Source organism: Panthera pardus, unplaced genomic scaffold, assembly GCF_024362965.1.
Source record: "Panthera pardus isolate Hobbes unplaced genomic scaffold, ASM2436296v1 HiC_scaffold_15, whole genome shotgun sequence".
Taxonomy (NCBI): Eukaryota; Metazoa; Chordata; class Mammalia; order Carnivora; family Felidae; genus Panthera; species Panthera pardus.
The window spans coordinates 69,795,245-69,811,162 of record NW_026526710.1 but is presented as its reverse complement, the minus strand read 5'-3'; the positions used below and the strand labels follow the sequence as shown (position 1 = coordinate 69,811,162).

The following is a 15,918-nucleotide window of genomic DNA, read 5'->3' as shown; positions in this document are numbered from 1 at the left end:
TATCAATTAGTGCCAGGAAAAACTAGGACGCTGGATAACACTAAGCATCCAGGGAGATCCAAGGACACAGAAACGCTCAAGAACTTTCTGCAGGAGTACAGACCGTTGCGATTTGTTCTGGAACACAATCCAGCAGTCCTTTGATAAAACATAGGAATGCAGAATGCACTATGATCCAGAAATCACAATCCTGGATATAGATCTCAAAGAAAGCATCATAAGGGCGCTTGGGTGGCTCAGTCAGTTGAGCATCTGACTCTTGATTTTGACTCAGGTCACGAACCTAGGGTCGTGAGATTGAGCCTGCATCAGGTTCCATGCTAAGCATGGAGCCTACTTAAGATTCTCTCTCTCTGCTCCTCTTCCCTGTTCTCAATCTCTCTCGCTAAAAAATAAAAATAAAACAATAAATAATAAAAAAGAAAGCATCATAGAGGTCTCAGATGTATGTTTATTATACAGCATTGTCTGTAGAAGAGGGAAAATAAAGGTAAAATGGGTATCCACAAATGGGAGAGCAGATTGATAACCTGTAGTAGATACACTCTCTGAAACACTCTGCAACAGTCAGATGCAAGGGACAGTGACACGAATAGCTCTTTAAAATGTGGTAAGAAGGAGGGGCGCCTGGGTGGCTCAGTCCGTTGACCAGCCGACTTTGGCTCAGGTCATGATCTCACAGCTCACGAGTTCGAGCCCCGCCTCAGGCTCTGTGCTGACCGCTCAGAGCCTGGAGCCTGCTTCGGATTCTGTGTCTCCCTCTCTCTTCCCCAACCCACTCGCATTCTGTCTCTGTCTCTCTCAAAAAAATAAACATTAAAAAACATTTTTTTTAATGTGGTAAGGAGAAAAAGTTTCAATTTACGATACTATACAGCATATGATATATAATATTTAATATATAACATGATATCCCTAAAAATTAAAAGTGTGGGCACCCAAAACAATGTATACTTAATAACACCTACAAACAGAAGGATACGTATCACACATGCTAAAATGGCTTCCTATGGGTTGATGAACAAGGGATGGGGTGGGAACTGGAAATAAAAGACAATGATTGGGGAAAAAAACAAACCAGGAGACACACCTTGAACAGCCAATGATGATCAGTGAATTGAGAATGATTCATTCAATCCTCTGCACCTGAGGTCCAAAACAAACTTTCAGGGCTCATACCTAACAGAGCACCCTACTAAGGCTCAATGCTCTCATGACAAAGGCATTAAAACTAGCTCACTACTTTCAAGTTTTCAATGTTAATTAAGCCCGTTACACGGATAAACCACTCCACTTACATTGCTTCAAAACAGAACTTATATCCAAGATAGAAATAAAAGGAAATTGTAAGATACAAGGCTCGCTACTCAAAATTTAAGTTCCTTCAATGATACTCAAATAAAGCAAAGCCCAGTCCTTTAGATTTACTTAATCACCAAGATCTTTTAATATTTAGCTACGTATAGGTGGCAATAAGAAAAAATAAAGTGTATAGTCTAGTTTTGTTAGGTAGAGCTCTGAACTGTTTTTAAAATACAGACATTTAATCAAATGAATGTCTCCGTAATAATCTCTTGTTGAAATTAATGAGGGATTTACCATCTATGTACGTTCTGTTTTCCCAATTTGAAATAATTAAGACCTGTTATTTTCACTGAAATCAGGGAAGTTTTTGATTCTTTGCAAATTAAGGTATTTCAATACATTATTTTTACCTTTAAACCGTCTTCCACCTCCACTGCCACAAGTAGCTTATAAAGCAAGAAAATTTGTATGTTACACCAAAATTTCAAAAAGTCAATCAATTTCTCTTAGACAACAGGTGATTCTTGCCATCTTATCCATAAAGTCCTAAGCAATATCATCTGAAAGAGTCATACCCTGCCTTTTTTTGGCTTACGGAAAATGTTACTATGAAAGCAAGCTGTAGCTCTCAATGAATCCTAAAATCAGCAGCATCCCAAAATTGCCAACGCGGTCAAGACGCAACCGTACCTGCCATAATTTCAAACTATAAGAACAAGCAAATTCTGCCTAGAACCTCAGAAACTGCCAAAGCAAATGAGTCAAAACATAAAAGTAAAGTTTTGAATCAAAGGCAGCGTTGACTCCAAACATACAGAACGCTGGGACCCAGAAGTAAGTGGGAGTAGCAGGTATCCTTAGACGAAGTCCGATGGCAAAGGGATGAGGGAGAGCAGGTGGCACCTCAAAAATGAAACTGTAACAGACGTCAGTACCTTAGGCAAGAACAAACTAGAGAGGAGTACCGATAGGTCAGGAGAGACCGTGCTTACCCCCAAAGCAAGCACATTACCCAAAAGCACCGTCAGTAGCCACCCACCCATCATCACAAACCACCTCACTCCGTTTACATTGCCAGTGCGGGCAGGGAGGTCCCATCTCATGACCAAAGCCAGTGTCACCAAAAGCAAATGTCATACACCAGGCCAAGGAGCCCCAAAGACCCCAGGCAAAACCCCCGCTCCAGGCAAACGCGCCTAGCTATGGGCCTGAACCTGCAAGCTCGGCAAAGAACAGAACTTCCATCAGCAGCGCTCGAACAGCTGGCGCCGCCCACGTTCAGAACGGGCTGTGACCCTTGACCCCCGGCCGCTGACCTCCACGTCGCGGGCACATCCCACGCCGGGGGAACATTCCCCCTGGGGTGGCTGGAAAGCCCCCTTACCTGTCACAGCTTCATCTCATGCCGCGATGTTGTCTGTCCCACCGCCCGCGGGTGCCCCAGCAAAGGCGGACAAGGCGAGAACGTTCTGTGGGGAGGATGTGGGGTGCTCAAATCAGCCTAGGCAAACCTTTGGGGACCACAACCCGAGCCCAGCCGGCGTGTCCCCACCGAGGCTGCAAGGCGCCGTTGCCGCCGCCGCCACCGCCGCCGCCGCTGCAGTAAATCAGCTGACACCCAACTGCCGTGACTTTCGCTGCAACTGTCGCAAAAATGAGGGGGAGGGAAATGATCATCATTTCCATACTTGCCTGGCCTAGGCTGGAGCCGGAGAAGCTGACCGCGTCACCATGGAGACCGAACGGAGGCTAGGGTTGTCTACTCTGGGCAAAGAGTGCGCGGCCGCCATTTTTGTCGTGGGAAGTCTGGTCTAGGCTCTCATCTCGCCTCCAATTCCCATGCTGGGAGGACCAAGATGGAGGGAAGAATGAAATGGCAAGTCTGGGTGTTCCCAGGATGTCGCAAGTTTACTCTTCCGCCCCCGAGACTCGGTCCAGACACTTAGAAAGTGTTAGCTCTGGAATTTGGTTACTGTTTCCTTCTGACCTCGAACTTAGCTGTTGCCCACGACGCAGAGGCCAGAGGAGGAACTCTGCTGCTCGGCTACGGAAGTCTGACCTTGTGCAACATTCCTGTAGAGGAGAGGGAATGAATGTACACCGTGTGGGCGGTTGAGCCTAGTGGAGCGTGAGATCTGCATTCACAGAGGCTTGTATTGGGATCCCGGGTGCTCCACTGCACACTCTTAATGTCTTCTGGCGCATGATGCTGCTTCTCTTTATTCTCCTTTTTGTCCTCACATAAAAAAGTGGGCATAATAATCTCATGGGTGTCTAGGAGGTTAAGCGAGCTCAATAAATGTTAGTTATGTATTATGTTTGCCTATCTTCCTCCCAATTATTTGTTGAATGAATGAATAGCAGCCAAGGGAAAAACTGGTGCAATGCTGGTGGCCAATGGTCAGTTATGTTAAAAGGACAGAAAAGATTTTCATTCCATAGCTTTGTTTTTTCTTCATAATCTCACTAATGGATTTATAGGACAAGAATTCTATTGCAATCCTCAGAAGTAAAACGTATGTAGGAATCAGCTGGGGAGTTTGTCAAAATGAAGTTTCTGATTCAGTAGGTCTGAAGTGGGTTGCTGAGATCCCCCATTTCTAACGAACTCCCAGGTAACGAACGTCCTTTGCCGCTGGTCCTTGGACCGAACCTTGAACAGCGAAATCCTATTGGGATGGGTCTGAAGCAGGGGATTAGGGGATTAGAACAGGGCAGAAACAACTCCCTGAGACAGGAGCATTTCCTTGCTAATATATCAAAAGAGAGCTAGGAATTGGTTTGGTCAAAAGGCTTTCTGTCAGTTTATAATTCTTGCAAATGACAACCTTCCCCCCTTCCCTTCTTTCCAGTTTAGACAATCCTCCTCCCTGCAACACATCGCAGACCCATCAGTGTTCTGGGGGGCATTCCCCCTCTTCCTTCACTAGGCCTTTTAGCATTCTTTAGGTGTTGGGTGTTGTTTCCTATATGCTGTTTATTTGTACAGACCAGCTCTGCTGCCACTAGGAGAAAAACTAAATCATAATGTTGACCAGGGAAGTCAATAGAACCCTTGAAAATCAGCAATTCTGAAATCGTCTTATACTGCAAATTGGGATTCTACAATTTTCCTCAACTTTATCTGCCTTCCAAACACGTGGGGGCAAGGGAAGAGCAGGGAAATTGTGTTAAATAGAAGAAATTAATTCCTTGGACGGCTGGTTCCATATACTCACTTCCTCTGTTGTGATGATGAATACATTTAAACTGTTAAGTTCATGATCTCCTTTACAAATTACAAGAACTATTTGGAAATATAGGAAGCACAGAATGGTTACCACGGGACGAGCTTAGACTTCATTAAAGCTTGTTTGGGTTGTAAAGGAAATCTATAAAACGTCTCTCCTAGATAAAGCTGACTTTTATTCAACAAATATTAATTAAACTTTACAAAATTACTGTGTTTCAACTACCTTCCTAGGAATAAAAGGTCAATAGGAAGATTAGTGAGAAGCTTTCTGACTACTAACACTCTGGCCCCTCTGCCAAGTTTACAAAATGTATTGCCAAAGTCTATATATAAATAAATGCGTGTAATCTCCTGAGCTGCAGAACTAAAATAAAGATTCAAAAGGAATAAAATTCTTCCGGTTCAGAAAAATTCACACATTTTTATATGCACGTATATATGTTTTCCATGTGTAACCTTCCTGAAAGTTAAGATTTGTACCTTCAGTAAGCTGATCCTGAGTATATTTTTTTAATAAATAATTTATTCATTCCTGTCGCCTGGAGGAATTATATAAAAATCTGAAAAGATTTGCACAACCAAAACATTCGGTTCAACATATATTTATTGAACCTTAACTGAAAGCAGAGCCGAGAAAGCAAGAATTTGGCAAGTTCAGTTCTATAGAGGAAAGTAGGCTGTGCTTCCCACCAAGGCTCAAAAAATAAGGAATTCTCTCAAAATTGGAAAGTGTTTGGGCAGATGGAAAGAATGGAAAATCCTCCCCCACGCAAGGTATAAGCCTATAATATAGCACAGTGTGAGAAATAAGGAGTACATAAGGAGTCGTGGAAAAAAGACGAGTTGCTTCTAGGTTGAGGTGAGGAAGGATAATCACATCAGATTCCACAGAGGTCTACAAAAGTGGACAGGAGTTAGAATAGGAAGAATTGGGAAAGGAAAACAATTTTGTTGCTGGTTTTGAAATGAAAAACAACTGTGTGTATGCACGTAACATATATGAAAAGTAAAATATGAGTGTGAGTGTGTGTGTATAACATATATGAAATGCAAACCATGAATGTATAGAAACAGGTAGAATAAACAGAAAGTGAAATTAGAAGTGAAGTACAGGGGACAGCAAGGGGATGCGAAGGGAAACCGTGGTGTTAAGACTTTGCTATTTCTGCCCTGTGAAGGACTCCTTCAACGGGTGATATTTGCCCTGGAATGCTCTCAGAGGTTGATATAGTCTTCCTCAGATTCAGCCTAAACTCACTAATAAAAAAATGACATGGGAAAAATAGAATAAGGTCAGATAAGGAGAGGCCTCAAAGGCCCTTATGGGCTCTTGGGACTTTATTCCAAAGGAAATGAAAAGGTACTGAAGGTTTTTGATGGATACGTAGAGTGGTGTTTTTCCTAACAACATTACATTTGTGTTTATTGCTGGAAAACAAATTTCCAAGGAAATTAGTGGCTTCAAACAATGCACATTTATTGTCTCACAGTTTCCATGGGAAAGGTGTTCAGGCACAGCTTAACTGGGTCTTCTGCTTGTGATCACATGAGGCTACAGTTGAGAGGTCAGCCACACTGCAATCTCATCTGGAAGCCCCGCTTGGGAAGAATTTAAATCTGATTCATGTCCTTGTGGATAAATGACTAAGGACACTCAGGTCCTACAGGCCACCTACAGCTCCTTGCCACCTGAGCCTTACCAAAGGCCTTGCACTGCATGGCAGCTCACTTCTTCAAAGTCAGCAAAAAGGATCTCTCTTGTGTGTGTGCAAGAAAGTTGGAGTTACATAGCTATAGATATGGATAGATATAGATAAATCTGTAGATAGTAACCCAATGAAGGGAGTGACAGTCCTTCACTGTTGCCATAGTCTCCTGATTAGAAGCAAGTCACAGATTTCACGTGTGCTCAGGGAGAGAGGATTGTACAGAGTGTGGCTCACTGGGCAGTTACTGTACGATGTGTTGGCCACAAAAATCAGCTGGCAGCAATGCATCATGGACACTGAGTGGGAAAGACAGACAGCTGCAAAGACAAATAAAAAGTTGTCATCACTGTTGTTTTAACCAAAAATGTACAGTTGTTACCAGAAATGAACCGTAAATGGAAACCATGGGGTAAGGGTCAAAAATTTCCACATGCCATGTTTTAAAGGTATGGGCTTTAAAAACAAAAACAAAAACTTAAGTATAACTCTGTCTTCAGAGCTTAGTAGCAATTACCCTATAACACACCAATACTTCCTGAACTTCCTAAGTTCCAAGTTAGTTCTTCAAAAGGCAAGGAAATTTGTTCCTCCACTTTATAAATTTTTGCCCAATGGTCTAACAGTGGCTTCATTATTGTTGTCATTTCCAGGTTGTTTCGTGTGTGCTATCATTTTTTCTCCTCTAGATTATAAATCTGTGGTTTGGTGTTCCCCGTAGGGCCTAATACTTTGCTAATTCTGTCCTTTCCTTAGTGGACCCATTTGCCTACAAGTCATGTCATGGTTGGGGGCTTCATGTTACTACTGGGGGTCCTCCCACTTTATCATGGTGCAGCAGAATAATTTAGTAAGTGTTCTTTTTTTAAAAAAGTTTTATTTATTTATTTTTGAGGGAGTGCAGGAAGGGCAGAGAGAGGGAGACAGAGAATCTAAAGGAGGCTCTGCACTGTCAGCACAGAGCCCCATGCAGGGCTCTAACTCATGAACCATGAGATCATGACCTGATCTAAAGTCATATGCTTAACTGACTGAGCCACCCGGGTGCCCCAAGTAAGTGAGGAAGCGTTCTTTGCATGGTTTTGCGTGATCCTCTTTTACAGCTCCCCTTCGCACTTTCTTACATGACACAAAAGTCAATTGGTGAGACTTCTCTTTTTCTCCTATCTCATGACTTCTAAATCAATTGCTTCTAAGTAACAGGATGTCTTTTTCTAGAAATATCTCCATTTGCTCCATACTTACACCTTCTAGGAAGGAGTGAAGGTGTTAAGGTTGGGGGTGCTTGAGCTCCTCACAAAGAAGGGCTTGGGGACCCCTCACGAACCCAGCAGGATCAGCAAGGGGAAATCAGGATAGTAAAGAAGGAGGTGATGACTGACTTGTAGCTTTGTCACGTCCTGCAGCAACAAGGGCTGTAGTCTGTTCTACTAACTTCTCTCTTCTTTTCCCTGTCAGGATGAGAGGACCACAAGAGCCCTGGAAGAGTTGTTCCCCAAACCTGTGGGAAAAAGAGGATCCATGGCAGACACCAAGATGCACTGCATCGGGCCCCTGTGCTGACAGCTCAGAGCCCGGAGCCTGTTTCAGATTCTGTGTCTCCCTCTCTCTGACCACCCCCCCCCCATTCATGCTCTGTCTCTCTCTGTCTCAAAAATAAATAAACATTAAAAAAAAAAGAGTTAAGAGACAGATATCAACTAACGCAATGTATGTACCTTTTCTTGATATTGATTCAAGTGAGCCATAAATTAAGAGAAAATGGGGAATTTTAACATTGAGTGGATATTTGATGATATTAAGGAAGCACTGTTAACATTTAAGTGTGATAATGGTATTTTGGTTATGATTTTTATTTATTTTTTAAAAAATGTTTATTTTTGAGAGAGAGAGAGAGCGCGCACACATGAGAGCGAGGGAGGGGCAGAAAGAGAGGGAGACAGAGGATCCAAAGCGGGCTCTGCACTGACAGCAGACAGCATGATGCGGGGCTTGAACTCACAAACTGTGAGACCATGACCTGAGGTGAAATCGGATGCTTAACCTACTGAGACACCTAGATGCCCCGCTTGTGATTTTTTAAAGGAATCCTTATCTTCTAGAGAGGTAGGCTAACATAATACAGATGAAATTATATGATACCTGGCATTTGCTCCACAATAATCTGGGTGGAGGGGGCAGTGGCTATGAGCACTTGAACTTAATTTCTATTTTCATAAAATAGTAATTTCTTTTGCGTGTCTTAAATATCTTAAATATAATTTGCCATGGTGGAAAGCGTCATTTATTCAACATCCAGTGGCACTGGGCACTGTGCTGAGCTGGCCATGCAGATAGCACAAAGACTGGGTTCTGTGGTCAGATTGCTCACAGTCTGGCAGGGAGACAGCTTACATCCACCATGAGTGCCATGCAATGTGAGAAGTGCTATGCTTTGGTACTTTCTACCAGTTGGATCTGATCCTCCTACCTTCTTCTGATTCTAGTATGCTGAATTCTGGTGGGAAATATTGTGTAAATAGCCACTTCCTTACGTTTTATTTTCATTGACTGTCTTCAGTGCGTGGCCCTCAGAGGTACTGAGAGTATGCACATATTGCCACTCAAGCATGGACTGATTGATGAGGATGTGTATGTTTGGTGTATGTGTTTGCTCAAGGGCATAACTGAGAAAGGCCTTTGAATACAGCAAAAGTCTTTATTGGGGGACATTTCTTCCTGACTTGTACATTCTAGCCAGACAATATCTACTATACTACCACAAGCCAAAAAAAGAACTCTCTTTATGAGTGACTAAGTGAACACATAGTTATGTGTAGCCATGTGTAGTTTTGTAGTTTCAAAGAGTTAATGCTAACCTCCAACTCACTATTTAAAACAATTAAAATATGGATTTTTTTTTTAAAAATTTTTTTTTTCAACGTTTTTTATTTATTTTTGGGACAGAGAGAGACAGAGCATGAACGGGGGAGGGGCAGACAGAGAGGGAGACGCAGAATCGGAAACAGGCTCCAGGCTCCGAGCCATCAGCCCAGAGCCTGACGCGGGGCTCGAACTCACGGACTGTGAGATCGTGACCTGGCTGAAGTCGGACGCTTAACCGACTGCGCCACCCAGGCGCCCCTAAAATATGGATTTTTATTCAGAGGCTTAAGTGATAGAAATATTTGTCTGTCTGGCCTTCTTAATAGCAACTCTGTGCAGTTTAATGACTTCTGAACCTCAGATATAAATTTCAGAATAAAAAAAACTATTTTACATTTCTGGGAAATACCCATAACTGACTCTCAGAATGGCTAGCAACTTTCTTCAGTATGTTCCAGGAGGAGATTTATGACAGTGATAGGTCACTTTGTGACTTCCTAGAAAACTTACTCCTGCAAGACACTGCCTAGTGTCCAAAACTAAGGAATATAGTGTTGGTGGGACAAACGTCTGGGGACTTAACAGCATTACTGAAAGAAGCATTTGATATCCAAGGGGAAATCATACTCCTTTGACTGAAAGACACTGCGCCACCTAGGGACAGCCATGGGAAATGGTATTCAATTTTCAGATTCAATAGGCTGCAAACTAGAGTTTGGAAATGATGAAGAAGAACGTCCTTTCTATTTAACATTTATATTACATACATTACATATTTTTCCCTCAAGACTTTAGGAATAAAACAAAACTTACCTAAAATCATTTTTTAAATAAATTTCCCAGTTGATTAAAGAATTAAGCTGATATAAAATATTACAAGTTTTCTGTTTTTTCAGGAATTAGTTACCAATAAACTATTACGCAGATGTTATTTTTATGCAGAATTTTTGGGTTGTAACTTTGATAAGTTAATGGGGGAATTTCATATGGTTTATGGAATTCAATAAATCTGTATCCTTGGGCTTTTGCAAATACAAATTCAGTTATTTAAAGAGGTATATTATATCTCAGAGGAATTTACGAGGACTTCTTTTGTAGAATACAAGTTATTTCTTCATTATATTCTTGCTATTGCTTTTCAAAAAAAATCAGAAAGTGGCATTTCCCCACCTTTTTACAAGAGGACTACATTTAAAGAACAACTGACATCAGAGATCGTATGGTTATTGCATAGTGCCTTGCCAACAAACACTCAAATACACATGAAACTGGAAAACTGTGTCTTTCTTTTCTATCATGAGAATACTTTTAAGTGATTAGGATCAAATTGGCTCAAAAAGGTGGATGGTGGATCAAATAAATCTAGAAGTTAAACTATAAAACTCTTAATAAAAACATAAGGGAAAGTCTTTATGGAAGGGAGAAGGGAAGAAGTAAAAACCCAGGGAGAAATGTCACACTGGTGCACCTAGGCAGATGGGTCCAGAGGCAGCTTCAAACAAAGGTCCCAATCCCTGAGGTAGTCACATGAAACAGAAAGGGCTAGACTTCAAGAGGGTATGTAGAAAGAGACAGGGCTCCTAGACGTCTACACTCCAAAGCCCCACTCCCACTCTAAACCCAGATATGTGGTACAATTTCTAAATCAGGCAGAGGAGGAGATGAGGTTGTTTTTGTTCTAGTTGGACACAGCAGGAGGGTGAGGATTCAGAGTCAAAATGAACTTGAGTTATATAACACAAAAGAACATTTCTTTTACTCCTGCATTTTGTGGACTAAGTCACACTCATACGCATTTTGCTTCCTAGCCATTCATTTATTCGACCAATACTTATTTTGTATCTACCACGTGAAAAGGGCTATGGGAGAGAGAAAGTCATGGATGACATACCTCCATCATATCTATTAAAAAATTGTTTTAATGCTTATTTATTTTTGAGAGAGAGAGAGAGAGAGAGAGAGAGAGAGAGAGAGAGACTGTGATTGGAGGAGGCACAGATAGAGAGGGAGACACAGAATCCAAAGCAGGCTCCAAGCTCTGAGCTGTCAGCACAGAGCCTGAGGTGGGGCTCAAACTCACAAACTGAAATCATGGCCTGAAGCCAAAGTTGGACGCTTAACCGACTGAGTCACCCAGGCGCCCCCTATCACATCTATTTTTAAATTTAGCAAAGTGAGCCCATGGCAGCTACAAGTCATGATAGAAAGCCTTCCTCCAGTGATAGACTGAGACTGATAAAAAATGGGTGAGTCTAAAGCAAACTATATTCTTGATGAGTTGAGAGAAAAGCTGGGTGTCATTTCTGTGAATGAAGATGTTTATGCATTTCCTTCTTAGGTTTATCTAGGTCTGAGTATTAGAACATATCCCTTTATAAAGCATCCTCTGCTCATTCCAGCTGGATATGTTCTCTTCCTTTTCTCAACCACTATGGTATGTTATCTACAGTTCTACTATAGCACTTACCACATTTTACCTTGTTTATTTTTAGTTTTTGTAGAAGTGCCTTATCTCCCTTTTGATGTCCCTGGAAGAAAGGTGTTTCAAAGCATTATCACAGTACCTTGTGCATACCAAATGCATAGTAAATGGTACACGACAAGTAGCATCAAATAATGTTTCTCAAAATATGGACTCCTTGCCTCAGTTACCCTGGATGCCTGTTGAAATTCAGATTCCTGGGCCACGCACCAGCACTACTGAGTCAGAATCTCTGGGTGTGAAACTGGAAACTCACATTTTAATGGGCTCGCTACCATTTGAGAACCATGGATTTCCAGATGTAACAATTACAGCAAGATGTGAGATGGCAAATAATAGGTTTCATCCTGACTCTGGTAGTGGGTGCTACTGAATGGAATTCTGAGGCTGAGGCTGGATAGACCCCGGGAAACGGTGTCATCTAATAGTGATGCCCCCACCAAGTAAGGGATGGGGTGGGAGGAGCTTACGTGCAGCATATTTGGCGTTTCTGAATATGTTAACCTCAGGAATGGAGAAAGCATATCATCCTTTTAAGAATAATCACAATTTGGGGCGCCTGGGTGGCTCAGTCGGTTAAGCGGCCGACTTCAGCTCAGGTCATGATCTCGCCGTCCGTGAGTTCAGGCCCCGTGTCAGGCTCTGTGCTGACAGCTCAGAGCCTGGAACTTGCTTTGGATTCTGCGTCTTCCTCTCTCTCTGCCCCTCCCCCACTCACGCTCTGTCTGTCTCTGAAAAATGAATAAACCTTAAAAAAATTTTTTTAAAAAGAATAATCACAAGTTGGGGCACCTGTCGGGGTGCCCAACAGTCAGTTGTGTCCAACTCTTGATTTTGGCTCAGGTCATGATCTCACAGTGCATGAGTTCAAGCCCCACATAGGGTTCTGTGCTAACATCAGAGCCTGCTTAGCATTCTGTCTCTCCCTCTCTGCCCCTCCCCCACTCATGTTCTTTTCCTTTTTCTCTCAAATGAATGAACTTTTAGAAAAAAGAATAATCACAAGTCACCCTTGCAGAGGTTTAATGGTAATAAGTTTTTTCTAAAATTTTCATGGACATTCCAGAAAATGGGGTTTTCAGGGTAGTACATACAAATTTAGAAAAAAGAAACATTTTGGGGGGAAATTTCTTCTACCAAGAGATTTTTTTTCTCAATGATATTAACCATTACCTAAATTTCACAGGAGACCAGTTAACTGTGAATATTATTCTTGTTTTTAGGGCAGGGCAGAAACTTTGGCCTTTTTTGTAGCATTGTTGTGTAGCACTTTTTTTTTCTCCCAGCTGTGCTTTCTTTCTTATTGTGTATACTGTTTATAATTATTGAAGGGATTTAGAAAATACAGAGAAAAAAAATCACTCAGTAGAGCATCATCTTGCAATAACATCTGATGAAAGTTTCTATGTACACATATAGTCTGTCTCTATATAATGTTGGGTGTAATGTTTGAGGGCTAAGCAGCCTCACAACTGTATAAATGAACGAGTTACACACTTCTCTGAATGTTAGCCTTGTCATCAGTAGAACAGAGACAATTGTGTTCCTGGATTCAATTTCCACCCAAACCCATGACTCTCAAGTCTACAACTTTAGCCCACTTGTTTTCCTTTAGTTCCAGACGCAAGCTTCCTACCATCTACTATGCCCCTTACCTAGATGTCATACAGGCATCTTAACCCAGTACAAAAAGCCACAAGATTGAAATATTTGTGCTATCCTAGACTACTTCCTCTGTCATCTCACTAAATTGGTCCAATTGGTCACGAAATCCTATGATTTTTGTCTGCTAATTGTTCCTCAAATATATCAAGTCTTCTTCATTTCCACTTAGGGTGCTCCCACAACTCACTTCCTGGGTTACCATAGTAACCTCCTAAATTGTCTCACTGCCTTCCATCCTCCTCACTGCTACCTCGGGATTTTTTCTAAAGACACTTTTTTTGGGTAATAATAATAATAAAAAAAATTGCCCTCCAGTGATTACTTCATTGCATTCATGTTAAAATACAAATTCCTTAGCTAGGCATGATCAGACCTCCACTTTGCTCTTCAGTTTCATCATCCAGCTAAATTCAAAAGCAAATCATTTGTCACCTACTCTGACATTTAAAAGAACACGCTGATGTTAGCCTACCTTAACTTAAATGCTGATTTGATTTTCTATGAGGCGTGTGAACTAGGGGAAATTAGTCTACCCATAAAATAATAGAACCTACTTCACAGGTTGTTGGGAGGATTAAATGAGCTAAAATACACAAAGAGCACGTATCTTGTCTAGCGAGTAATTGGTCAGCTATTAGCTATTGTTATCAGCCCCCCTAAAACACAAATCTGCACTGCTGGTTCTTCTGCCGGTAATACACCGTCACCTCTCACCACCTGGCTATCTTCCATCAAGATTCAGTTCAGGGACCACAACTTCTAGCAAGTTTACCCCGTCCCATCCTCTTGTCCCATTTGTCCCAACGTTTCCTTTGCAAACTTGTTATTGTTAACTATTGCTGGTGTCTATCACAAGACTGTGTTTCTAGAAGGATGGATGGTGCTTTCATTTTTTTAGGCGCAGCTTAAAGACAGGTGCATGACAGTTTGTGGATGACTGCACAGAGAGCACCCTTGTGTCACGAGAGCCGTAAATCAATGTACCTAAAGCCTATTTTGTCTAGTGTGGCGTTTTGCCCGGAATATGAGACAAAGTATTTCCTCAAGCACTTCTGGGGAAGGGAGGCTTAAAACCTTAGCCACTGAACCTACTTTTCTTACCCCGAGAAACTCGGCAGAAGCCTGGTTCTCGGAACCGCGGAGGGATGACGCGAACTTAAAACGCACTGCACAGCTCAGCTTGTGACTGCTGCTCCTCCGCGCCTGCGCGGCTCCTGACAGCCTGGGTCTGGCTCCTCAGCCGAGGGTGGGGCCAGGGGTCGCGTTTTGGGATTGGGCGCTGGGAGCCAAAACGGACGGCGCGGAAATGACGCCTACGTGCGCAAGCGCCGGCGGCCCTGCCGCGCGGTGGCTGCTGGGTGCCGCTCGCCTTTCCTTCCCTAGCCTCTCCCCTCCCCCTTTCCCGTCCCCACCCCCCCACCCCGGCCGCTCTGTTCCCTGGCGTGACTCGGCACTGAGAGTCCCGGGGAAGACGCCGCGGTCGCCACCTCCTGTGATCAGGCCTCGGCCTTCCTGAGCCTCCCGCTCTTCCTCTCCCGGGTCGCCTTCTTCAGTTTTGAAGCCGGTGGCGTCGCGGCCGCCCTGCCGGGCTGAGAATGGTGGGAGTGAAGCCGGTCGGGAGCGACCCGGATTTCCAGCCGGAGCTGAGCGGCGCGGGCTCCAGACTCGCTGTGGTCAAGTTCACCATGCGAGGGTGAGGCCGGGCGCGAGCCCTGTGGGCCCCGCGTGTGCGTGCCTGCTTTCCCTTCACTTTTTTTCCGGGTCCCGACTCCTTGCCGTCTCCTGCTCCGGAATGTCCCGCGCTGGCCGCAGCCCCAGGCCGCTGCCCAGTTAGGCCTCAGCTCCCCTGTTTGTGCGCAAGGGAGTCTCTGCAGGGCACGGAGGCCTGGCCATCCGCGAATTCCAGCCCGGGAGATCTACACCCGTCCCTTCTGAATCCTCGGACGAGGCCACTTGGGGTGGCCCACCTCTGTTCCTTCTAGTCTGTGGGAGTCTTCCTGCAGCCTCTCCTGCTTTTGCCTGTTCCATTCCTTCCGGGGAGCCAGCTGTCACTTGCACCTTAGAAAACCTAAAATCTTAATTTTCCGAACACTTTGGCTTTCTTCACTTATTGCATTTCTGTAAAACCTTTAGAAACTTCAGTTGGGGCTATCCAACTAATCCACGTAGTGCTCATTTAATGCGTTTTAATGTTGAGTCAGGTGCTTTTTACTTTTCTTAATGGCCTTGTTACTCGTTTGGTTAGTAACTTTGTAACTTAGCCTCCCTTATGTATGCGGCTGCATCTGATCACAGAAGTTACAGTGGGTATATATGCAATACAGGTATCCAGACATCTGGGTTTGGCCATATAGACTCCATTTTTGTCTTGATGGTTTAACAGGACAGAGATGTCGACTTTGGTAAATCTCAACATGATTTATTGGTCGCAGAGCTGGTGGATTTTCCATTTTGAGTGTGCAGTGTACCTGTGTGAGAGTGACATGTTGGAAGTAGGCCTTTAGAACCAAGATTTCAGCCAGGGTGTGTATTTACTGACCTCCCTTTGTGTATGTGAGTGCCTTCTAAGAATTAGTGGTCTCCATTTGACTTACCTTGACCCCCTAGCCTCCGAGTTGTTTACATTTACCCTAAGCTGGAGAAATTTACTTGCAGGTATTACT

General features: G+C 43.2%; 2 protein-coding genes and 1 long non-coding RNA gene across 10 annotated transcripts in view; 1 reads left to right on the top strand and 2 right to left on the bottom strand.

The window, feature by feature from the left end:
* The window catches only part of WDR7 (WD repeat domain 7), a 352,075-nt gene extending 349,271 nt beyond the window's left edge, over window positions 1-2,804 (bottom strand). For 3 of the 4 annotated variants that reach the window (XM_019463951.2, XM_019463944.2, XM_053902762.1), the window contains exon 1: window positions 2,690-2,804. The gene's annotated coding sequence lies outside the window, so the exon portion shown is untranslated. The remainder of the gene's footprint in view (window positions 1-2,689) is intronic. The other variant, XM_053902760.1, reaches the window with a different exon arrangement.
* Window positions 2,805-5,993: 3,189 nt separating this feature from the next.
* Window positions 5,994-14,560, bottom strand: LOC109275684 (uncharacterized). 2 transcript variants are annotated; one of them, XR_008422291.1, is made up of 3 exons: window positions 14,357-14,560; window positions 7,626-7,744; window positions 5,994-6,563 (listed from the first exon to the last, which is right to left on the bottom strand). It is a non-coding gene; the product is annotated as an uncharacterized LOC109275684 (long non-coding RNA). The 2 variants fall into 2 exon arrangements; XR_008422290.1 differs by having other exon boundaries at window positions 14,348-14,559.
* Window positions 14,561-14,651: 91 nt separating this feature from the next.
* TXNL1 (thioredoxin like 1) overlaps window positions 14,652-15,918 on the top strand; it is a 33,558-nt gene continuing 32,291 nt past the window's right edge. For 3 of the 4 annotated variants that reach the window (XM_019463953.2, XM_019463956.2, XM_019463955.2), the window contains exon 1: window positions 14,652-14,948. In XM_019463953.2, coding sequence (XP_019319498.1) covers window positions 14,851-14,948 — 98 coding nt within the window. In that variant the 5' untranslated portion in view covers window positions 14,652-14,850. The remainder of the gene's footprint in view (window positions 14,949-15,918) is intronic. The other variant, XM_019463954.2, reaches the window with a different exon arrangement.